The 25,899-nt window shown below is 39.7% G+C and overlaps 2 protein-coding genes across 3 annotated transcripts; one reads left to right on the forward strand and one right to left on the reverse strand.

The window, feature by feature from the left end:
* Positions 1–187: 187 nt before the first annotated feature.
* On the forward strand, positions 188–21,523 carry itpkcb (inositol-trisphosphate 3-kinase Cb). The gene is made up of 8 exons (XM_088426722.1): positions 188–517; positions 4,841–6,079; positions 17,429–17,528; positions 17,608–17,821; positions 18,793–18,997; positions 19,130–19,231; positions 19,713–19,784; positions 20,290–21,523. Exons 2-8 carry the CDS (start codon positions 5,057–5,059, stop codon positions 20,497–20,499), a joined length of 1,926 nt encoding a protein of 641 aa, XP_088282848.1. The 5' UTR covers positions 188–517; positions 4,841–5,056; the 3' UTR covers positions 20,500–21,523.
* actmap (actin maturation protease) lies at positions 20,605–25,869 on the reverse strand. 2 transcript variants are annotated; one of them, XM_088426725.1, is made up of 7 exons: positions 25,810–25,869; positions 25,392–25,587; positions 24,314–24,382; positions 24,029–24,147; positions 23,256–23,385; positions 22,752–22,822; positions 20,605–21,955 (listed from the first exon to the last, which is right to left on the reverse strand). In XM_088426725.1, the coding sequence occupies exons 2-7, from the start codon at positions 25,568–25,570 to the stop codon at positions 21,609–21,611; spliced, it is 915 nt and encodes a 304-aa protein (XP_088282851.1). In that variant the 5' UTR covers positions 25,571–25,587; positions 25,810–25,869; the 3' UTR covers positions 20,605–21,608. The 2 variants fall into 2 exon arrangements, with proteins under 2 accessions (XP_088282851.1, XP_088282850.1); XM_088426724.1 differs by having other exon boundaries at positions 25,392–25,839.
* Positions 25,870–25,899: the final 30 nt, after the last annotated feature.

Consider the following 25,899-nt stretch of genomic DNA (forward strand, 5'->3'; position numbering starts at 1 on the left):
ATATTGAAAGAATGTTTTAGTTAACTTAATGATATATGATAAGTCACACTTAGTGTGACAAGGTGTTTTAATGTTTTTTTTTCTACATTAACTATACATTTTAACGTGGGGAGGAACACGTGGGCGTTTAAAAGGAGGCACGCTTAAAATCACGTGACCGGAAATGTAAACCGCTTGCCACTATAGTCGCTGTGCGGCCGCGTTTAAAGTAACGCGTATTTTTCAAAGTATCACGATACGTTCCGGAATGTCGTCGTTTAGGCGTTAGGATTTTTTTACGTATAATTTTTGGGGATGTTAGGTTAAGCCAACCCTAATTGATGTAATTTTGACCACAAAACGTGAATTAGCTAACTTTTATGCAGGCGTTTCCTTTTTCAGATTTACCACATAGGCAACCTGGAACAAAAGACGGACGCATTGTGGTTTATTGCACATCATGCTTCAGGCACGCCAACTAGCGACTTTTAAAATCGGCCAATTTTTCTGCCGCCGGCATACTAGAACAAGATCTCCGGTAAGTTTGTCAATTTAACTTTCACAGAGATGTACGTGCGTTCATGCTGTTTGTCCGGGTTGCTCCTTGTGTGTCAAAGTACGTTCAGTTTAATACAAGCAGAACAATATTTGACGCAAGTTGTCTAAAACATCAAAACCGTTGGAAAGTAGTGCAGGTGCATCTTTGAATTGTTATTAAATTGGAATACGTATGCGTTTTATAGCATCGGCATTTCCAATATGGTGGCTTCTGAATATATTACAATATTGATGAAATGTTCGTTTCAGTAGTTATATTCTAAAAGTGAAAGTCATTCATTGTATAGATTCAAGCAGCTGATGGAAAATACATTTCAGAAAGCCAACTCCTACCTAATTGCTGTATTTAAAATAGTTTCAATTCATTATGTGCAGCACAATAAGTGAATTGTCACCACGTCCCTTATTTTGTAATGTGAGTCATATTTTATTCAAGAATAAAGTCCGAAAATATTGAACAAGTCAGAATGTTTTACATAAAGACAATAGGACATTTTAGCACAAAATGTCACATGGTGTGTGGCATATGGTGAGTCATAAACATGTACTGTTTTGAAAACAAAAACAAATCTAAATGATCAAGTTCATCCGGAATGCCTGCCCAAACATTTGTTATGAGTTACTTTTCAAATAACAGTCTGAAACAGAAGTGGACTTCACAATTTGGGAACAACAGAAGTGTCAACGTACTGTATAAAATTGTTTGTCGATGAGAGAAAAGAACGTGACTGAAGCCTCAACTGACCTGCATTGAAATTGTAACCTCGTGATCACAGCATGCATGAATGCTGTGACTGAAGGTTGAACGTAAACAAACAGCTGATGTTCTCTACAATCAATCAAATGGATTTGACAGACAGTGACCTAACATGGCAATAAGTTGGAGAATCCTGAACAATGAGGGCACTGTAAGTAAATAGAGTATATTTTATTAAACAGAATCGGCTCATAGTTGACAGGAATAGGATTGATGTGGTTGAACCTTTGGAATGAGTAAATTATGTCCTCAGTCTTATCTTTTCAAGTGTAAATTCTTAATGTTTTGTTGTGACAACACCACATAAAGAAATCTTTAAGACATTCATTGCCAGCTCAGTTAAAAATTGATTTTCAAGTTATATAGCTGCCAATGGCCAGCTAAATCTTTGACATGTATAGCCGTCACGGGTAGTGAATGAGTTAACCATAAATAGCATTCAAATGTTATTGCCAGGCTGGCAAACAGCTTCTACCCACAAGCCTTCCTGATTCTCGACAAATCTCTCACGTTATTCATAATATTAGCACTATATTATTAGCACAATTTTTTTCTGTTGTTGTATTGTTGCTATTCTTATTGCTATTTATTTATTGCTCAAACATGGAATCTAGTCTGCTACTCGGGGAGTGAACGGAATAAGAATTTCATTGTGGTATAATAATACTATACATATGACAATAAATCTCTTGAATCTTGAAATGTGATAGCAAAGTAAACGCAGGTGTTTTCGTCCTCTTTCGCTGCCATTGACAAGAATACTCGTCAGTTGCGTTTTTCAACGGGCTTTGGTGCAACTCCGATGTAAATTTCAGATTGTAAACAACATTACTGATGCACAGTGACCAGTAGATGGCATCAAAACCCCATTATAGATTTGAGATTAGTATAGATTGTGTGGCCACTGGGGGAAATGGCTTAATTTTGTGCAACCTTTGTTCTACCGCTGATTATGAAAGAACAGAAAAAGGCGGAATGAAATGATTTTTTTCCTGGTGAAAGGTGAGAGTCTATCCTTTAATTCGGTTGACACGGTGAAGGTATAATGATTGAATACAATATTTTGTGAGTCTTGAAAATGTCAAAATGTTCTAAAAAGGCTGGCAGAGAATGACTCTTAATATTATTGTACAACACTATACTGTGCACAGTTTGAACAGTAGCAAATTTGACAAACTGACCAAACATAAATTGTCCCGTTCTATTAATCTAAATGTAAAATAAATGTCCTTTAAACTTCCTAAAAAAATGTGTAATGTGTCAGTGCTGCATTCAGGACCCACCCCTCTTCATTAGCCAACTCACCCTGACTCAATTTTGTGGAATATTTTTCATCTTGATGACCTAAGAATGTGCGTACGCGCATAAATTTGCGTTTCATTCGCAGTGAGCTGTTGTTTCCATTGTTATCGTTCCTGTCTCTTTTCCGCTGTGCGAACATTCCTTCCTGACGGCAGGGTGATTGTGCCGTCACAGCGCACGACAGCGAGGCGAGCGCATGAATCCTGCAAGTGTTTCAAGTCTTCCAGGATGTCTTTTAAACACGTAAATGTGTTTTCATGCCGTGTTGTTTCACATGCTGATTTTTTGTCCTGTCAGAAGAAAGAGCAGTGGAGCCAACTTGGAAAAACAAAACAATAAGTGATCAAACTAGTCCTGTAGGAACAGAGTTATACAAAAAAAAAGCATTTTTCATCAGAGAAAAGTTTTCCAAAAAGTTGTTCATTTTTGACTAAATCAGATTTTTTACTAGAATGAGGATACACATACATATCTTTATTAATCTTATACTTTTATTCTTACGCACCACTATAGATGTGTCCGGTTATTTTCAGTTCAACGACTGCTTTCCACTTAGCCTAATTTAGTTGACTAGGGGTGTTATTTGAATAAATAATTGTCAACGTATTCTCTCTTCAAACTGACAAACAGTTGTTTATCCAGTTCCATTAGAGGGAGGAAGGTATTTGCTCACCAATTATTGCCTCGCTAAATTACCCTATAATTGCAGGTGTGCCTATCGTGATTCATACTGTGTTTTCTTTCATTTAGCGTCTTGTAAACTAGGATTATTGAAATCCAGCATACTGTATGTTTTTTTTTTTTTTTGGTCGTTCAAATATGAATGACTTTATTTAAATGATGTATCCAAACACAGGTGGGCAGTCTTATGTTGGCGGGACCCTTAAAAGTGGCACGCTGCAAAATTTGAGAAATTTTGCCTTAGTTGGCAAATTTTTACCCGCATTTGAATATTCCTCGGTTAATTGTAGTGATTGAATTGAAAACACACTGGAGCCAACTTCAGCAGGGCAGGATACACCCTGTACTGGTTGACGGCCAAATGCATGGCGCAGAAAAACATGCATACTTCACAGGGCTCAGATCAGAATCCAATCACGACTTTGCTTTCGAATGCCACGTGCTCCAATGTCATTTTCACTCAACGGCAAGATGCAAAAAGGCCACCCACTGAGACGGACAAAAATAATTAATTTTGCGCTTAAATCATATTTCACAATTTAGTAATCATTTATTCATGTTCCAGTTAACTTGCTCTTAATTTGAAAAGATAACTGTACTGTTCTTGTCATGACATTTGTGCATTATAGCTCTTATACGGAAGGTGTCATGAATTTGCATCAATTCAAAAAAATAGGTACAAATATTTTTTGGATCACCTGCTCAAAAATTGTGTGACTAATGACAATGCACGTTTGCTTAAAACGCAACAAAATAAAGGGATACAGCGTTTTGCCACAGAGGCCCTGTAACAAAAGTTGTTCACGTCCCGATTAATTTGGTCTGAATTTGAAAAGAAAAATGTACTTTTCCTGTCACAGATTAAACAATGTTCAAGTAGATATGCCAATAGCTGCAGTTCCCCATCTGATAACTGCTGCCTTAGAACAATAATTCTTATTGTGGTAGTTGAATGCCTACACATGTACATTTATTTGTAAACATATGTCCGATTTTTTTAAGTGCATAATTAATGTTAAAATACAACAGTATTAACCACTGTGTACTGTAATATTTTGTCCAATCCCTTGATCTTTATATCAAAGTCATTTCACATCAACATGAAGGCGTTGAAAGAAGATATTAGGGAGCTGAAGTTTCACCCAGATGGTGACAACATGTCAAAGTTCAACATGTCACACCACTGAGTTATCATCACGCGATCAGAAATGTGCCATTCCTTTGATAAAATACTGCGACAGTGACGTGGAAATTAATCCAAAAATGGTCAAATACTACACAATGGTTTAAAATACATATTTTTAGTAATCAAATCTCCTTCACTTTTAATAAAACTCTTGTGCCCACAATGGCGATCAATTGCAAAGTTCGATCAGCTTTCCCCGAGAAACTTTTCCCACACAAACGTTTACTTTAAGTTTCAGTGTACGGTCGTTACTGTAAAAACTTCGTGGGGTTTTGGATAAAATTTCCAGCTCACGCTGTAATTGGTTTTGGTGCCCAAATGTATTGCCTGATTCAAGCGCGTCATCAGAGTGAACAAGCGTCTCTTTGCTCCCACAGATGTGAGCAGTCTTCTTAAGCAAGACGACTGGACTGAAGGAAGGAACAGTGTAAGAATTTCCAGGACAGGACCGTATGACTAATAGTTTGCTGTACGTTTTTTGAGAGCCGTGCTGCACATTAGGTTTCTGTCCCCGTTTTTTTTTTTTTTTTTCTTAATCATACTTAACAGCCGAGGGAGTGTCTCCGGAGTTCTTTTCTTTTACGGCGAGCGAGATGGGCCAAACTCGCTCGGTTCCCTCGCAATCACTCACCCACGACAGAGCAACATGGCAAGCAGGCGAGGCGGACCAGCGTCTCGATACTCGTAAACTTAAAAGCGAGAGAGAGCGCCGCACTATCCGGATAAACGGGAACCCGATGAAAAGACAAGTGCTGTCGTGTTTGGGAAGGCGAAAGCGAGACTCCAGCCCGACGAGAGCGGAGCCGAGCTGCGGAAGCGACGCGGGCGAGCCTGCCGCCCGCCAGGAACGTCGAGAGGGAAAGTTACCCAGGGACGAAGTCGTCCCGGCGGCAGAGAAGCAGCGGGTCTCCGCGGCTGGCTTGTTGGAGGCGCCGACGCCGGAGCGAGATGTGAGCGGGGAGACGACGGTCGGTGTAACCGAGAACCGGTCGCTTGAAGTGGGCTGCGTGGAGGCGAATACCGGGCGGGAGGACAATGCCTCGAACCCCCCGGAGACGGCCATGGAGTACCAGCCATTGGGGGAGAACAACCGTGATCATGTCACGGCACCATTGGGAGAATTGAGCCCGGATGAGCCGGACTCAAAGCGGACTTTAACAAGCGTACAATCGGGAGATTGTGTTAATCAAATGGACGATTCGATGACAGTGGCCCAAAGTGATTTGTTTATCCCCCCCTGTCCACCCGAGGACAATAACTGTGACGAGCCCCCCCGGATTCTATCGTATCGCGGCCCTATCCCAAAACTTATCATCACCCGAGACCCCAGTCCCACCCGCTCCGAGGAGTCGTCAACCCGACTCAGCCTCCGTACCGAGCTCTCCGCCGGTTGGGGCTCGGAGCTGCACCCGGACGACGAGTCCCCGTGCTCGGACAGCGGCTGTGGTGGGTCCCCGGCGCTGATGCGTTCGCCCAGGAAACTGTCCAATTCGTCCTCACTCGGCCTGTCCTCCGCCTCGTCTTTCGAGGAGTCAGAAGACGACTATACGGGCAGCGACATCGAGTCCAGCTTGTCCCCGACTCGATCCCTCTGCACTCCGGAAGACGGTCCTGCGGTGAGTGACAAAGTGTCTTGTCTTGCTAAAATATTTCTAGTGTACATTTGTTATTCCATTGAAACGCGTGGCAACAAACATAATGAGCTAGTGGTTTGCATATCCTCCAGAGACCCGGTCCATTTGTGGCCACTGTTGTGTCCATATTGTCTCAGTAAGACATCAAAGTTAATTACAGCCCACAAATACACTAAGATTTGTGGGGTAGCTCAATTGCGTTTAAAGATGTAGACCAAAGCAAAACAAAAGCCGCTACGGTGGACACAAATGGACAGTCTGGGTCTCGGGAAAAATCTGACTCAATTCTGAGGATCAGTCTGAAAGTGTGTTGAAGTTAGGGTTAGGGTTCGTGTCACAACTCTTCACTGAAGGAACACAAATTCTGATTGTTGCGAATGCTAAAGTGTGTCGTTGTCCCAATAGGGGCCACACTGCATAACTGCATTGAAATATACATAAATATTAGATTCATATTCACACACACTATGTGTGTGTGATTTGGTGGCTCGGACATGCACTTGTGTATTTTATAGACAACCGAACATTTGCAAATCGCTAGGGTAACCCATCTTAAAAAAAATGCTAAATGTGCAGGTTGTGAAACCATGGCTCAGATGTCATACTAATTAAACAGGGACACACCAGCTATGTCACTTTTATGACTTCCTCAAAACTGCATTTTCACAAATGTAACTTGACCTAAGAAAAGGAAGGCCTACACGATATCACAGCACAGTTGCATTTAATTGTGGGATAGCCTGATTTGCATTATTTGCATCATCGACACTATCTTGACATCATAGCGTCTTTATCTTGATAGCAGTGCTGATGCATATGCTACCCTTTCCTAAAACTCCACCTGTGTTTATGTTTTAGAAACGATTTTTGTTGATCAATTATTACTTTCACCAAGTAAACGCCCCTTGGGAATGAATAAACAATCTACCCATCCATCAGCGTCCACGTTGCACCAATGCATTTATAATAACACTGTATATTTCGGTTCCCTAGCAGCATTCCATTCGTATTTGTTTGTAGCCCAATCAGATTATCATACAGTCAAACACATACTCGAGACCCTTGTAAAATAAGGAGACCATTTAGTCGATCTTTCCCATCACTTTTTCTCATTAGGGTATTTGCGGAAATGAAGTGCAGCCTAACAAAGCTTACTTTGTAAGTTCAAGTATACAGGTTTCTGAGATTCAACACCAGAACTACAGTTTCCACCCTTCTTCTAAAAAAAGAGACACGCTCGGTGTGAGTCAGCTTTTTCCATCATCACATTTTTGAACATTCTTAACCATCGTTCAAGGGTAAATAAAAGTTCAAATTTGTTTCGTAGAACGTCATCATTCACTGCGATGACAATCATGCAGCGTGATCGCTGTATGGTTACATAAATGCTGTTGACTTGGCAATGGACATTCAGTTAAAATACGCCTGAGGTCATTCTTTTGATGACGGGATTTCGATTCAATTTGGAATGAGATTTCTGATCAATGTGAGCTGAAAAGTAGTTTGGTACAGACTGATTTAAGTTACTGTGTTCTGATTCATTTAGAGCTATCGCTGAGATATTTCATCAAATAATTGGATAAAAAAATGCATTTTGCATTGAAGTGTATTGCAAAACCATTCTCTCATAATTATCGTTTATTAAAAAAACTGTTATTTAGTATCATTTAGTGGGGGAAAACCAACATCACACAAGATGAATTGACGTTGTACTCACCTTTTTTTTTTCTTTTGATTTAACTGATTGAGTTACTCGTTCGGTCAGGGTTTTCCAAAGTAAAAACCAAACGTTTGCCAAATTTGATCGAAAACAAAAGATAATCAGTCTGCTAATGGTAGATGACATGAATCAGATAATTACTGCTGACAGTCTAAAATCAGAATATTTGCACAATTTTAAGGTAAGCAATCGCTCTAAACAATTACTTGATTGTTAAAGTAGTGATCGTTCGACTTGATCGATTAATTGCCGATTAATCGATTAATTTTGACAACTCTAGATTCAAACTAAATGTAGAAACTTAAGAACCTGAAACACTGTGATTTGAACTAAAGTAGAAGGCTGGCTATCCTATGTGACATATGATGTCATTGATCGACTACGTTTCATACACGTTTGACTCGTTTTGTCACTCACTTTGTCAAATCAGCGCAGTTGCAGTTTACCTTACATGTGTTTTTAAACGCAACCACAAAGTGCATTTACAGTCACAAAAGGCTCCGGGCACATTTTTCAGCCGAAGGAAGTACAATGCCTTTCACGTGTATTTTCCTCTAGAAATGACACTTAACTGTTACCAAAAAAATGAATTTAAAAAAAAAAAAAGCCTGAGGGGGTTAGTGAAGTCGACTCAGAACATGATGGAGAAGTCTTGCTGAAGAAATATGCCTTATGTTTTTTAAATTAAAGTACAGTCGGCCCCCGGCTTACGAGCACCCTGATTTACGAACAATTCGCCTTACGAGCGTGGATCAGGGAGATTTTTGTCCTCCGCTTACGAACAAATCTCTCGCCTTACGAGCAATTCGACATGCCGGCCATTGAATATGTAGAAATGTTCTCGTTTAATTGCGTCAATAAAATCAACAGTAGCGACATCATTAATCATCAGTAGATACATGTGGCAGCAACGTGAACGCTGTTGCTCTTACAACGTCACACTGACTGTCTCACTCACGGTGTCTAAATATATTACCATTTAAGTGTAGTGTTTGTACAGCTTAAGGGAAAAACAGCTGACATGAAATTAAATGTGCCGATTGCAGGACAAAGAATTGTCATTGGTTTAAATGTGTGTTTTTTTTTAAATTAATTGTCAATACATTCCAACCGTTTAAAAAAAAAGTGCGAATAATTATCAGTCAGTCACGGAGACGCGAATATGCTATTGGTCGATTAAGGTCACCCGGTCTCACTCACGGAGATGCTATTGGCCGGCGTCACACGTCAATCACAGAAATGCCGATATGCTATTGGCCGAACGCCTTTATCTAGCTTGATGGGACAGGATGGAAGGAAGGAGAGAAAATTAGTGAAAAACGGAATGTTGTGAAGACTTTGCAAACTTTATCTGTTAGACATAGCTTCTAAAATTACTAGCAGCGGTAAAGAAAGAAATAAGAGGATGATGTTTTAGTATCTGCGTGATTTGCACCCTGACTGAAAGAGTTACTGTAACACTGTAAGACCAATAGCATATCTGTCGCCGTGTTAACTTTGAGCGTTGAACTCTGCCCCCCTCTGCTTACACCTAGCTCAAGTCTCGTCGTTGCAAAGGTAAAAGCTATTTATCCATTGTATTTATTATATAATGCAAGTGTACAGCAGATTATGTCACTCAATTTTAATATATGTATACAGTGTGTCGTTTTTACCTAAGGCTTCGGCGCGCGTTGCACGCATTCACGAATTAACATGGGTTTGGATTGCCCGCTATACGAGCAATTCGAGATACGAGCGTAGCCGCTGAACGGATTAAGTTCGTAACCTGGGGGCCCACTGTACTGGCCTCATTTTGAGGTATCACATACTTATGGATGTTGACAATATACGGCACTATACTGAATGCAAAAAATAATCGGATATGGAGTTAGTAATTCGGTAGTAGTTGGCGCTATACTACAGCAGATTGTCACGTCCATGAGTAATCATTTGTCAGAAGAGTTTGCTCACAATTTGTTTGTCTTTTTTTTAGAGTACTCGCCAACATCAAGTACTGATATCACCGCTACTTTTGATACTTAATTTCTAGAAAAAAATCCCCAATGAAGCGCATAGTTTCTGATTGTAAATTAGCCACATGTGGGCAGCCCGATAATGGGATTGGCTGCTGTTGTGAGTACCGATAGTACATTCATATTGAGGTGGTATCAGCACCGATGGGATACCCGGTTTTGGTACTCACCCATCCCTAGTGTTAATATCAAAATAGTTGCGATATTGGTAAGTGCTCTGTTTGAATACTTATTCTGGTACCTGTCTGAAAATTTGATTTTCCGTTTTGATACTCACGTTACAGACTTAGTTATTAGTCTACGAAATGATGGCCAATATTTTGGTCACACTTAGGTATTATTTAAGACCACCTGGTGTATGAGAAGGTCCAACGTCATCATTGGATTCCCTTATTGACAACTTTCAATACGTGTGCTTCTTGTTTTAATAAGTGAGGATTTTCCAAGTGAATTAATTTTTTTACAGGCTCATTTCTTTGATTCTTTAACACTTGAAAATATTTGGATAAATGACTGTCTGGACTCTTAAAAATGTGAAATTAGGTCTTTGGGATTGAATGAGTTGACTTGATAACTATTTTTCCACATACAATACAGTACTTTAATCATTTTAAAAAAATATCTTTTTTTTCCCCCAGTTTGTGCTAATGGCTCAGGTAACAAGCAATCAATCATATTTGAGTCTTTGAACGTCCAAATAAGTCTTTAGTCATTAGCACAAAGAAAATTTTATTTTTAAAGGTATTAGATGTTCATGAAAAAATAATTTTGTTATAAAATGGTTACAAAGACAAAATATCAGCTTTATACATCTAAAAATGGCAAAACAGACTGTCCCTTTAATCAAGTTAGCACAAGCTATAAATATTAATTTTTGCATTCAAACTGATTTTAAATCAATTTTCATTATTTTGTCTGGATATTTTCCTGACATACTTTTTTATTAAATAAACCTTCAAATCGATATTTGTTGGGTTTACTACAGCAATAAACATGCATTAAAATCATAATCTTCCAGAATGACCAGTGAAAATCGAAATGTTATTTTTGGTCCATATCGCCCAGCCCTACCCTGACCATTTCCCAACACGTTTCGACCAAGTAGCGCTCGGTGTCTCCAGCCAGTGAGTGGACGCTGTCATTTACTGGCTCGTACTTCCACAGGCAGGAAATGAGCAACCTGAACACACTTGAGCTGTTGTAACAAACAGGATGACGTGTTCTCGTTAGTTTCTGATAAGAGCCTGATCTTTAATAGGCACATTGTGTCCTCCTTCCAGTTGAGTAAAAAAACAAAACAAAAAAAAAAACAAGACTTTATGTCCCAGAATGAGAGGGCGTGTGTCACGGTTGCTGAAAACCTCGGCCTCGCCGTCAAACCTGTTACAGTCGATACGCTCTGAAAGCTGCAGGAACTTGCTCACACATGTAGATGCACACACACACACACACACACACACACACACACGCACACCGTCAATGTGATGGCGTCTCGTATGAGTTGAGTGCGTGTGTCATGGAAAATTGAACTGAAGGCAAAGCTGGTTGCTAGGCAACGTCTTTGCCATATATGGTACTTCTTTTTCTTCCCCAGGTCTTGAGCACAACTTGGCACCAATATCTATCCTATCCCCGACACAAGTGAGGCGTGTATTTGCTAATGTATTTGTGATAAAATGACAACATAGGCCCCCTTTGCATTTTCAGCATTTAGTAAAAGTAATATTTTCTCGCTGAACATTACAAGATACGAAGCGGAACAAAATACGAAAGGAAAAATGTTGTAAACCGAGATAAGATTACACTGCACCGAAACTTAAAATGTTGCATGCATGTGATGCTTCCCTTTTTACGTGAATGCATACTTTACAGCCAGATTTGGTTTCTGTGGTTTTGCAATTTCAGCATTCCCACTGGCTTCATTGAAATCCATGAAATGAGTTATAAAAGCAAACAAAAGACCCTGTGGCAACACAGCTGAGATCTACTTATTTTTGCTGTGACATGACGCACGCTTATCCGTAGTGGTAAATCTGACTTGTTCCAATCATGGCTGTATTTCTATAGATTTAGACATTTTTAAGATGATGAAAAGTTCCGAACGCGGTCTGATAAGTCATCTTAGCAGCAAATTCAGCCCGCAAACTTGTCTATAACGTGGCTGACAGGAAAAGTGGATGCCAGTCTGAATGGCAAGCATTATTTTCTTAAAGGAAAATATATAGGATTTTTTTTCTCAAAAGATGCTATTTGAATGCAGCTCAAAAATCGACAGTTAGAGCAATTTCATTGCCAAGTTGTAATCCCTAAAACGTGCGTGTGTGTGCATCGTCTGCAAATCCATTATTTTCATCCACTTTGATACAATTGGTACCCTTTGGATGCTGGGAAATGAAAGTCAAGATTTTATTTTTATTTAGCCTCGTTTTTGAAAACGCATCACATTTATATTATACTCATATGTTCAACTTTTGTTACATTTTCTTATTTAAAAACTAATGTGCTGTTTCTGCAATTTAGCATTTCCTTGTGACCTAATTGCTATTTAAATGGTTTTGTTTTTCACTTTATAATTAAAATAACATGAAATTGGTAAGTAAACAGGGGGCTCATTTTGTAATACAGTGCACTTTAAACAAATTGGGCGTCACAGGAAAAGAGTGGGTAGCACGTCCGCCTCACAGCTCAGAATTCCAAGTTCAATTCCAGCTCACTCCGGTCTTCCTGTGTGGAGTTTACATGTTCTTCCTGTGCCTGCGTGGTTTCTGTCTGGGCACTCCTGCTTCCTCCCACATTCCAAAAACATGCATGGCAGGTGTCTTAAACACACTAAATTGTCCTTAGGCGTGATTGGGTGTGTGAAGGATTGTTCGTCATTGCGTGCCCAGCGATTGGCTGGGAACCACTTCAGGGTGTCCCCCGCCTCCTGCCGGTAGACAGCTGATAGGCACCAGCAAGCCAGCGATCCTAGTGAGGAGAAGCACCTGTAGGAAATAGAGGGACAGACTTGAAAAAAAGTAAAAAAAAAATCAGATCTATAAGATTAATCGATGGAATGAATATTTGATAGAATAATTGATTCTAAATCTATTTGAGAGTGTCAGCCTTGAAAATAACATACAGCATTGTTATGCAGCAGATGCTGAGATGTTTGGGAAATGAATCATTAAGACCAGTGGTACTCTAAGGGTGCTAGAAGTATCCCTGGGGATTCCTGAAGGCACTTTAAGAGGTACATGAGATTTTAAGAGGGTTTCTGCAGATATCAGCTAATGTAATTCAATGCTTTTTAATGCAGCAACAGAAACAGTACATTTTCAAGCTAAAAGCAAATTGATTGGAAGATTTATTGTTAAATTTTGTTATAGGGGTTTGTTTGGATTTTTTTTTTTTTTTTTTTGCCTTTATTGGTGATGCAATTTTCCGGCAAATGAAATTGAAATAAAACCGATGATGTTGCATGATCTTCTGGCAACTTGACAGTTTGGACAATTTAGGGCAAGGGGGTGTGGTTTTGATCATATACGCCCGTGTGCAAACGGTTCCCAGAGTCACTCCTTTCACTGGTGACAGTTGCCTGACAGGTCCTGCGCACACGCATACTTACGCACATCTTTCCATCGCTCGGGTGTACACAACATCGACTTCCAATCACTTCTTGCAACCTCCGCTCGATTCTTAACGCTTGCATAACTTTTATCGCTGTTGCACATTTTGCACCGGTACGTAAGTCCTCTCTAGGTTTGCAAACCCTTGTGGAATTTGCCACAGTGGGAGGGAATGGAGGTTCACTCCTCCTACCCCCACCTCATCGTATATCTGCTATTGGCTCCGCGTGGGGGGGCTCGGCATGGGGGGGGGGGGGGGGGGGATGAGGACGAACAAAGAAGACTGAGAGACGGTAAAGAAATAGAAAGAAGGACGGATTGTAGAAAGGAGCAAAGCGGGCTCGGGTGATATGGAGCCCCGATTTAGCATTAGGACATGACGGGATGTTGGAAGGCAACCAATAGTCTTCGGAAGTTCAAAAAAGCCAGGAGGGAATCCGTGTAAAGATTTGACAGGAGGATTATGAAGCAGGCAACGCAAGTCTGCACATGTTGACTGGGAGAACAAGGCAAAGTTGCTCTATCTAGGGAAGAGAGGACAAAAAGATGTTTGGAGAGGATTCAAGGACAATAGGGTGCCGCACTTCCCTGCTGAGGCCCAATACTGGAGACGCTTTACTAACGGTGAAGGAGATGTTTTGTTTTATGTCTGTCTGTATTCCCTTAAATGAAAACGTACTTTTCTGAGCAACGGTTGATTTTAAACCATGCATTTCAAAACGTTTTTCATTTGTATACGTTCACCTCCAAGTCAAAGGTTTTCTGGGTTTAAATCGCCCCCTCAGGCTGTTCATTGTGTGAAATTTGCATATGCTTGCAAGGGTTTGCTCCAGGTTCCTCCCACATTCCAAAAACATGCATGTTCGCTAGATTGTAGGTTCTAAAAGGTGAATTGTTTTGTTTCTGCCCTGTCATTGACTAAAAACCAGTCTTATGTTTAGACTGCCTCTTATTCAATGGCCTTCGGGGAAGACGGCAAATTGGTCAATTGAAATTGTTCAATTGATTTGACATTTAAAAAAAAAAAAATCAAGATTTGAAAATGAGCTTAGTGGAGATTTTGCATAGGTGGCAAAATGCTGGTGCTTTTCAAGACATGTTTACGCAAAATACTAACGACATAATTGTGGCATTTAAAAGGATAGCCCGCTTATTTAGGCATTTTGAGCAGTAAAAAGTTAGTATTTTGTCTATAACCCTTATTACTACTTTTATTACTTAAAAGAAATGTCGGTTGGGTTCTTTCTTCCACTAGAATCAATTAATACCCAAATTCCCCAGAAAGACTGGGTTAGATTTGATTTTTGAAGCATATTGGCCTGCCCTCCTCCAAATTAGAGATGAATTCTCTAGCACTGGAGTCACACTGAAGGATTATAATTTGTCTGACTGTTAATAGTAGAATAAAACAAGAGAATGACAGAAAAATAAGTGGTGACACTTTTGCGTTTTAATGCTATTTAACAAATTATCGTCCACATAGCATAATTTTGTCATTATTTGATATTTTAACAACAGGTTTTTATTAATAATAGTTTATTTTAGAGGTGCAGCGATGAATCGGTTAATCAACACATGGTTATCAAATTAATTGGTAATCATTTATGTTAATCAATTAATCGTGGGCATACTTTTCTTTTTATTTAAAATGGATACAATGCTTGGAATTTCAGCTTCACAGCTGTAATTGTTGAACTTTGAAATGAAAGTCTTCTCTTTGGAATATGATCAACATTTTTTTTAATACATACAACTAGTAATTGAAGCATAACTCATTGATTCATGTCAATTCAAAATAAATGTTTCTTAATAAAGAATTTAAATGATCATTTTCTTTATCTGATCAATTGACAAGCTATTAAAAAACGATTTTTAACATAATTGTTAGTCGCAGCCTTAGTTTGTTTTCAAAGTGATGTTTGGATCTCCTGATTTGTCAAGTCCATTTTAATTCTTTTCTGGCCCGGCTTTATTTTAGACAATATCATACGAACAAAAGCAGATTAGTCCGTCAGAAAATAGACTAAAATAGAAATCTAAAATATAAATTGATTTGTAAAAGTTAATGTAATGACAACTCCAAGCGAGTGAGGCAAAACGGAATTTATTTTGCAAATTGAAAATCCCAATCCTGATTAGTAAGGGTGAGCGAAGGGTCATGGCGTGCTGGAGCCGCGGTCACAAGTCAGTGTGAAAAGTTCAAGAGGAAATCATCCTCTTCAGCAAAACATTCTGCAAGACGTTTGACACGCGTGCCTTTCGTCAGCATTCTCTGCCGTGACGCGCTTTGTCGAGGTTCATCCGAGGATGCGATCGCAAGGCCAAGTCCACAGGTGGCCCCGAGTCCCTCCCGCAATTTGTCACGGCCGAATCTTCCCCGACATTGAACAGCTGTCTGAAAAGCCACAAACAAAAACACTGATTGTTTGGCTACATCGGTTACTGATTACTGACAAACTTGTTTTTGTTGTTGTTTTAACCAGAACAACACATTTGGAATCACAAAAAAAAAAATAAAGGTTTTAAGTCTGAGTAATGTGCCATCCGTACCTGTTTTAAAAACTTTTGAACTTTATTTAAAAGTGTATTTTATGCAGTAAGATTTTTGGCGCGACCACTGGAAATTTGGATCACTAATGAGAATGTACATCAGTATAAACCAACAAAACAAATGCATACAGTGTTTTCCATGTTCCAATTCATTTGCTATACAGTGTTTTCCATGTTCCAATTCATTTGCTCTTAATTTGAAAAAAAAATATGTCTAAATTTGAGAACCACTGGTATAGATTATGATTTTTCTAAATTGACTAAAGCAAAACATTTGTCAGTAAGTATGTAACTGACATCCCTTGAAGATATTTTTTGTTTCTTTTACTTGGAATCAGTGCAAAAAATAATCCATAAGATCTATTAGATGAGGTTCACCAATATTAATTTTATTTTCCTTTTCTGTGTGTTCTTTTGGAGGGCTCTCGTGAATTTTGGCATATTTGCTCCTCCAAATAAATTTCATGATAATTTTATTTCAGCCAAATATCCTTTATAAAGAATAGATCACAATAAAATCCAATTATTGTCCTTGACCAGCATGTATCAAACAAAATTGTAATAATCCTTCGAATAAAAAAAGGTTTTAAGATTGTAATAGTTGAAACCAGCAATGAACTAAATCACTTCACCGTATTGGAAAATTGCTTTGGAATGAATTACGTTCCACTTTGGGCTTTCTGTTGTAGTCATCGAATCCTTCAGCTCAAATTTAACTGTCGCCAAGTGATTGACGGATTTATTACAACTTTGGAATGACACAAAAAAGCAGAAGTCAAATCCAGCCTGTTTTTCCGGTAAACAAAAGTGCTGCTGTTTCCGCCCAACCGCGGATATTGCCGCGCGGCGACTGGTTTATTGTGACAGAATTTCCACACAGCAGCTGTGGAAAGAATGCCTGCGAGTAGAGCGGAGATATTGCCGGCATGTAAACACGACGGCGATAGGAGGGGGAGGCGTCGCCGCGGTTTTCGCAACTATAAATTTTCAAGATTATTTTCATGTTTTCACACCGCTGGTTTTCATGTTATGTCTTGTGCAACGTTACTTCCAAATCGCTTTAGGTTTTTCAAAATGCGGAGATTGCATTAGTCAAAATAAATGGTGACACACACACACACACACACGCTGTGTCCATTTGATTTGTCACACATACGCATTCTAATCTGTTGCTTGCGTCAAAGCCCCAACGGAAAACTGTCCTTGCTCCACAGATAAAACACAGCGTTTCAGACAGTAAGGCTCTGTTTTACAACGTTAGTAAATGTTTTATGAATGGGCTTTGTCAGTCCGCCTCGCCTGGCCCAAAAGGGGGAGGGTCCGACCAATGTCTACTAAGGTGTGTGTGCATTTTTGTCCACTCCGTGCGAAGCTTAACAGAGCCGCCAGTGTTTTCTTTTTAGATCTCAACAATGACGCCCTTTTGCTTCTCTTCCAGAATAAATCGTGGCATAAGTTGAAGACCATGGTGCACTGGTCCCCCTTCGTCGTGTCCTTCAAGAAGCGTTACCCGTGGGTGCAGCTCGCCGGCCACGCGGGTACGTCCAAGAACCGCGTGCGCGACCGGTCCTGCAACACGGAGGATTTTTAATCCCCCGTCCGCTCGTATCCGTCCAGGTAACTTCCAGGCCGGCGAGAACGGTCGCCTGTTGAAGCGTTACTGCGAGTGCGAGCAGCAATGTCTCCAGAAGCTGATGAAGGACACTCTGCAGCCGTACGTGCCCGGTTATTATGGGGTGGTGCAAAGGGATGACCAGGACTACAACCTGATGGATGATCTGCTGGCTGATTTTGACTCGCCGTCCATCATGGACTGTAAAATGGGCAGCAGGTGAGAAGAAAAGACTTCATTGTGCACATTCCATGTATGAAGGTCACTGTAGCGGAAATCACCTCGATTTAAAAACTCTGCTTAACCTTAGAATTCTTGCCATAGTTTACATCAGAACAACGCTTTTAGAGAGCCATTACATCTTCAGTGCGGATTGACCCGATATGTTTTTTTTTTTTGGTTGTTTTTTTTGCTGTCGCTATAATACAGATGGTCACGGAGGCTGATAGCCAATATTCATTTTTAGTAAAAGGGAAAATATTTGTGTCGGAAATAAAAACAAAATATTAACTGTTAACTAGTGGTAAAACAAGTCCCCAAGTCATTTGAATACCTCAAGAATACTTCAAGAAAAAAAAAATGCTGGAGGTCATTTTTTCTTGCCCGCATATTAGTGCACATGCCAGAAAAAATCTGTCAAAACAATTGCGGCGACAATTGTTAATGTTCTGCATGACAGTTAAACTTGCTTCAAAAGCAGTGAGAAGGCCGACTTCAAAATGAACCTTAGTGTACCGAAATATGTGGACATAAATGCCTTGGTACGCTTTTCAAGTTTTTCCCAGCCGTGTGTCGCCACATAACAACTTGACTCGATGCCAACAATACAAACTTGTTCAGAATCACCTTCAATCGCCATTTCTGGGCGCTAAAAAAAACAAATTATGCAAACATTGACATACAGCACTTGTTGCCAGTATTTGCTGGTGACTCGGGCTTTGTTATAGCTTCTTCTTGTATAAATTACCCTTTAGCGAACAGCACTCAAGTGCTCCATATAGGCTGGCGTGATAGACGTTGCCGTTCCTACTGATCTCATTTTAACAAACCATGGTGACACATGTGCTTTTTCACAAGGATAATTCATCCCATGAAACAAAATTTTTGGGACTAGACTGCACATCTGTCAGTCTTGTTTTCTCGGTGGTTGAAATGCTGAACTAAATTTGCTCTGTTCTCCCTTCTTCAAGGACCTACCTGGAGGAGGAGCTGATGAAAGCGCGAGAGCGCCCACGCTTGCGCAAGGACATGTACGACAAGATGGTAGCCGTGGACCCCGCGGCCCCCACCGAAGAGGAGCGGGTCCAGCAGGGCGTTCTCAAGCCCAGGTACATGCAGTGGAGGGAGACGCTCAGCTCTACCGCCACGCTCGGCTTCCGCATCGAGGGGATCAAGGTCAGTCATCTCATTTTTTGTGCGAAAACAACAACGTTTTGTATTGGTTTTTGTTTTTTTTTACATTTTTTGGAATCAGGCTGTAACAAAGAATGTGTATTCAGTACATTTTATGTTTCCTCTCTTCTGTAGAAAGCTGATGGAACCTGCAATACCAATTTCAAGACCACCAAACTCAGAGAGCAAGTGATGCAGGCTTTGGAGGACTTTGTTGATGGAAACACTCAGACCTTGGTGGGTTTTTATAAGCGACATATTATTTCTAGGCCTGGGTGATATATGGATATTTTTTTTTAAACTGAAAACCTAAAATCGATATTTTCTTCTCCCGCCGCTGCGGCATCTTTCACCCTCATGAGCTTCCGAATTCCTCTCTTTTCCTTCACACCAAACAGTAGGCTAGTGCAACATGGCCATGGCTAAAGAAAGCGAACCGTTGTATCGTCAGTAGTTTGGCTTTGTGTGGCGACAGACGTGGAACAAGTAACGCCACATTGCATTGTATGTTTAATGCCCGTCACAACAAATGGCAGCAGCACAACGCATTTATTTCAGTGCTACTGCATGCAGTTTTGTTTTGCTAAAATTAGCCTCTTTTCATATGTGTTCATTCACAGCTTCATTTCATAATTTTAATTGCACAATATAAATAGTCATGAAAATAAAGAAGATGTATCCAACCTTTTGTCCGTCTATTTGTTTTCCTTTCATTTAGAAGCTGTACATGCAACGCTTGGAGGAGCTGCGGTCAGTGCTGGAGCACTCTCATTTTTTCAAGACACATGAGGTAACACACACACACACAATCCTAAACCTGTCAACCGAGTTTTGAAATTTGGGCATAGAATAAGTCTCCTTGACTTGACTTCATGCAATTTTTTTCATTGCCAGTAGTGCAGCAAAGTAACAAAGGAAGAAAAATGTATTCAAGTAGACTATAACTGCAGATCGGTCTAAGTTTTAATATGTTGTGCTCCTACGTATGCTCGTAAAACAGAACATTCACTCACAAACCACCCTTGCTCATTGAATTGAATAGAAAAGCCATGAATCTGTTCCATCCTTTCAAAAAGCACAAATTTTGTAGCTTTGTCTAAAAAATAGGACTGATATTTTACTGTATTTTTAAAATAACATAAGGGAAAATATAATTAAACAGTATTAAGAATTTAACAGCACATTTTTATTTCAAGCCTCAATGCCTATTGTCATTTGTACTTTCACCAGTCTTTCAATCCTCGAGTTTGTTTGAGTACAGTATGTAACTACTTTTGTCACCAATGACGTTGCAGGTGGTTGGCAGCTCTCTACTGTTTGTTCACGACGCCTCGGGGAACGCCCGCGTGTGGATGATCGACTTCGGCAAGACGGTACCGCTGCCCGCCCACAAGACCTTGGACCACCGGACCCCCTGGGTGGAGGGCAACCAGGAGGACGGCTACCTGTGGGGACTGGACAATCTCATAGACATTTTTGCCTCCATGCTGCCACAGACGTCCTGAACTGGAGACACTTTTGGGTGATAAAACTGGAAGAAAAAAATATGAAGACTCACTCCGCTGAAGCAAGATAGGACTTTTATGGCTAAGTGGATTTCGGTCTCGTTCTTCGTGTCTTCATCTCTTTTGGAGACATCACAGCCGCCAAGGTTTGCAGGTTTCCCTTGAGGCCCAAGTGATTCATTTGTGTCCACGTTTGTGTTCTTTGGGTCTTCAAGAGGATAAAAACACACAGCAACACTAAAACACTGGTTCTTCAACCATGTTGTGTAAATACAAATTTATTTAATTTTTCTTGCCTTTATAATACCCGCCTTGTCCAATTTCTGTGCCTACTTTTTTTTTTTTTTTTTTTTTAAAAAGAACATTCCTGCCTATCAAAGCAGCAACCATGTTTATTTGGAACTTGCTGCACTATGCACCCTCAAAAAAAAAAAAAAAGCCATCGATCAAAACGAGCCGTGCCTCTTTCAATCCAGTCAGGTTTACGCGCTAAAGAACTGAACTGTTTTATTCAAAAGTTCAAGGAACACTTAAAACTGGAACGTTGATGAAAATGATACCCTATCATTTTTTTTTTAACATTTTGTCTCCTGATCTTTAAACTGGATGATGGGTTTACTGTACGTGAAAAACAGCATCAATACGTTTATGCCTGCTTAGTAATGATTGACGTACCATGGCAAACGACCTTGCGTTTTTGACCGTGTGTGTTTGTATGTTTTGATATTACACACAAGAAATCAGAGTTATCTCTGAAAAGTCAACATTGACTTGTTTACAAAGTATTGTACTACTTCTTCCATGCATGCGTACCAGCGAACAAGTTCAGCCCCGCCTCCCCCTTTCTCCTAACCGGGTGCTTCCTAATATGAGGAAACTGAATATAATAATGTTCATATTCCACAAGCACAAGTGTATTTTTTAAGTGGAGAAACTGCAACAACAGGTTACATTTGATATGGAATCTTATTTGCTTCTTTGCCATGAAGGTAACGGATTGCAATAAACTGGAAATAAGACCTCAGAGATTGGGCTGTTATTATTTCTGACAGATTTGTTTTTTTTTTTTTTTTCGAAATTGGCTGAAGATAAATCATTAAGTTTGTGCTTCAACTATCACACTCTGTCCTTTTTAGGTGCAGTAAAACCGCCTGGCCAGCCAATCCGGTTTCCATCCCTCCTTCAGGAAGCACGTATTGTGTCCCGTCCTTGCGTCTCTCCGGGTCCATCTCCCTGAGCTGCTCGTTGCTACGGGCAACACAGTCCAGACTCCACAGCTGGTAGCGCAGACTTTTGCCCTGCTTGGCCAGGATGTAAATTTCTCTCAGACGCGAGTTGTCCAAAGTGGGACATAACGAGGGGCTGGATTGTCCACGCAGATGAATCCACGGCACAGTGGGGTCAGTTTCTGTGGCTTCTGTACTCTCGTTTTCCTGGATCATACCAAGGAGAACACCTGGAAGGTGAGAACAGTCATGGGTGGTCAACTCAATTGTATTTTTTTTTTTTCAATTAAATAGTATTAACTCCTTCACTACCATTGACGGCAATAGACATCAAAGATCCATTTTAACCCTCCTGTTATGTTAAGTCAAGTTGACTCATTATTTCCCAAAGATTTTTTTTACATTTTTAAAGCGTCCAGACATGAAATCCCAGATATATATATATATATATATATATATATATATATATATATATATATATATATATATATATATATATATATATATATAGTGGTTCATTATTGCTGGCCTTATTGCTCTATTACTGTTTAGTTTTTCTTTTATTGCCTACCTTATTATTCGCTCGGTTATGGAATGTAGTCTGCTCGGGGAAGTGAACAGAATATGAAATTCATTGTGTGGTATTACTATGCATATGATAATAAAACTCTTGAGGTAATTAAGCAGGAAGTCAATCAAGTGCTTTCGCTAATTAAGTACAGTACTATAAGGTAACTGATTAGGAAAAAATACTGAAATAATCCACTATGTTGTTATAATCCAACTGAAAGTTTTTTCACTGTACACATATATATATATATATATATATATATATATATATATATATATATATATATACACACACACACACGTATGTACAGTATACACACACGCACTATGTGCACAAATTTAACACTCTGCATCTCTGATGTATCTCATTTAAATATTATTTGATCAAGGGTATACCATTGATTGGGGAGTGATGAATTCCAGATGGCACGTTGCCATTTGGTGCCCGTGTCTTACCTGAAGCCACGGCCCAGTGCGCCCTGTGGCCGCCACGCATGCAAGGCTCATGGTTGTAGTCTTCATCATATCTAGATGGTCAGTGTTACGGTACATCTGTCTGTTTTGAAAAATATTTTTGGGCCAACAGATCTGATGTGCATAATAATCATCCGAACACAGAATTCCCCCACCCACTATATTAGCTAGGCAGAGTGAAGATCCAGAGCCACTTTCAAGCGCCTGTCACTGAAATAATATACAGTAATGCATAAATAAACACATGCCCCTTGTGAGTTCTACAATCATCTCCAAGCCAAAAGGTAAGAAGACCTGCATTCAATTTTGTTTGACTAGATTACTCTGCAAAGTTGTTGACATTTTGAGATGTCTAGTTGTGCTCAGACCACACACCACATTCACAGTGTATGAAGTGCCACATACGAAAATTGCTGTTATTGTCTTTACAGGCGCTCGAAACCCCTCTAATAATTGGTCAGCATGGATAGAGGAAAAAATGGATACGGTATGAGAACAGGCTGTCTGCTCCACAAATGTGCGATGATCCTGGTGGCGTTTTGGCCACACAGACCGCCTGAAAGTAGTTCCGCCTGGCAGCCACACAGCTCCTCGGCCAGCAACGCCATGTTTCCAGCTGAAATACACAACTGAAATGCTCAAACATTCAGGATTGAAATTTACTCACATATGCTCTCATATGCAAGAATGAAATGCTCTCACGCACAACTCAAACACCTTCCATAAGCACTACCAAAATGCTCAAACACTCACAACTGAAAAACTCTCACACAAACTTTTGAAACTCTCACACATTACTAACACACTTTCGTTGACGCTACAAAAATACTTTTGAGTACTAATGAAGCGCTCACATAGACACTGAAACGATGTCATGCACACTACTAAAACTCTCTCATTCATATTACCTAAGTGTTTTTTTTTCACACTGAAAAATCCTCACATACACTACATGTATCATGACTTTATATTATACATGATATGTGACTATTTGAGTTTTGAATTGCAGAGAGCATTTCACTTGTGTGAAGGTCTGACAGTAGTTTGTGTGAGAACATTTCAGTCATGTGCATGAGAGTTTCACTCATTTCTGCTAGTATTTCACTAATGAGTAAGTGTGATACTGTAGTGTGTGTGTTTACATGTTAGTGTTTTGGAAATCTGTATAACAGTTTTTCGGTTGCATGTGTGAGAGGAATGCCACTGATATGGCGGCTTGTTACACAAACGCCCCTCCAATCCCTCTTCCTTTTCGCTACCTGAGAACATTTCACCCTGTGCCGTGAAGCCTCGGGCGAGCGCAGCCTGAATCACGGCTTCCATGTGGAGGGTCGGCCGCAGCGGGTGAACGGCCATCCACAAGGCCACCAGGCCGCACCTACAAGATCAACAAACGCCATTGGTGTACAGTCACACCCAGGCAAATACAGTATGTCTAATAATGACGTGAATGTGAAAGCATTTCGAGAGTTTCCAGCGTTACATAAGTATGCTATCAGTCAAAGGCAGAGCATGACGGGACTTGAAGAGCATTCCGCACTTACTGTGGACCATCTTGGATGAGCGAGGGCACGTACGTGTTTACAAGAGTCCAGTGGAGAGCTCGGCTGAAACTGTAGCAAACAAAAAAACTGATTAATTACACTTAGCATTCAATTGCTGCTTTCATGCTAATCGTAAACAATGTTTTTGTTCTGTTTTTTAAAGGATTGAATGCTTGTTTTACGACTAAGGGGATTTACGAAGAAGAGAAAATATACACAAGAATAAACAAGACATTTCAAATATTTTATATGCCATAAAACGGGTGTAAAAATATATTTTTCAGTTGTCATTTCTTAACCTGCTTAAAACTGTTTAATACTAACCTACATTAACAACAAATTAGAAGATAAGCAATATGTGATTTTAAGTATTATTTTGTTGAAACCAATGTTTTTTTCTTAAATTAAAAAAATACCCTATTGTAGATTTTAAAAACTAATTTTGTTGTTATCAATTAACCACATATATAGGTTGAGTAAAGGTTACCAGATGTATAAAGGTTTAAGAGTAATCTAAAACAACTACAACATTGCCACTATTGATAACAAATGAGAAGTTAGGCAATATGTATTTTTATGTATTTTTTGTGTAAACAAAAAAATAGAAACAATTACACTATTGTAGATTTAAAAAAAAACATTTTGCTGCTGTCCATTGCCTTACTAAATATATAAAAGTTTAAGTAACCTAAAACAACTACGAAACAACCACTCTTAATAATAATAACAAATCCCGAGTTATGCCATTTGTATTTTTATGTATTTATTTGTTAAAACCATTTTTCTTAAATGGGAAAAAAATAACCAATTGCAGAGTGTGTTTGTTGGTCTTTTTCTCCCTGTATTGTTTTTCTTTATGAAATTACATCTTTCATTGTTTTTGTTTTCTTGCGCTATCATATTGTTGTGCATTCTTGTGATGTTTTGCATCAGATCCCACGAATGCAGTTGATCTTAATCTCATGGGAACCATCTGATGCAGGAGATCTTAATCTCGTGTGAACAATCTGATGCAGGAGACTGGATATTTAATAATAATAGAGTAAAGGTTTTGTTTATGTTATGATTCATCGGTCACCTGCTCTCCCTCTGACTGATGAGCAGGAGAGGCTCCGTGTTGTCTCCTTCTACTGGTCTCCTGCTGCCTCCTATCGTCTGATACAACTTCTTCTTTTCAACTGTTGAATGTGGAGGTGCTGGAGGAGGAGGAGGCGGCAGAGGAGGTGGAGGAAGAGAGGGCATGGGGTACCCCGACATTTTTTTTCGTAGATATCCTGCCAGTGATCGTGATACTTGTTTGTATATTGCACATTTATGTACGTTGCTGTAAACTATTGCAATGCATTGTACAATAAAAATCGCTTATCCAACTTCCTGCATCTACCGCGAAGATGATCACTACTAATTGTGGTAATCTTCTGTTGACGAGTATGATCCGTAATTATAATTCGCATGCTTTATTATATTTCACATGCATAGTTTTTGAGCCTACTCACTTCGCGGAGAAGCCGAGCTGACTTGCGAAGCCGGTGTTTATGACCATTTTTGGCAACTCCTCCTTTTCTTCTTCGTGTAATTGGCAGAAC

Source organism: Hippichthys cyanospilos, chromosome 11 (assembly GCF_059441005.1).
Source record: "Hippichthys cyanospilos isolate Australia breed blue-spotted pipefish chromosome 11, RoL_Hcya_1.0, whole genome shotgun sequence".
Lineage (NCBI taxonomy): Eukaryota > Metazoa > Chordata > Actinopteri > Syngnathiformes > Syngnathidae > Hippichthys > Hippichthys cyanospilos.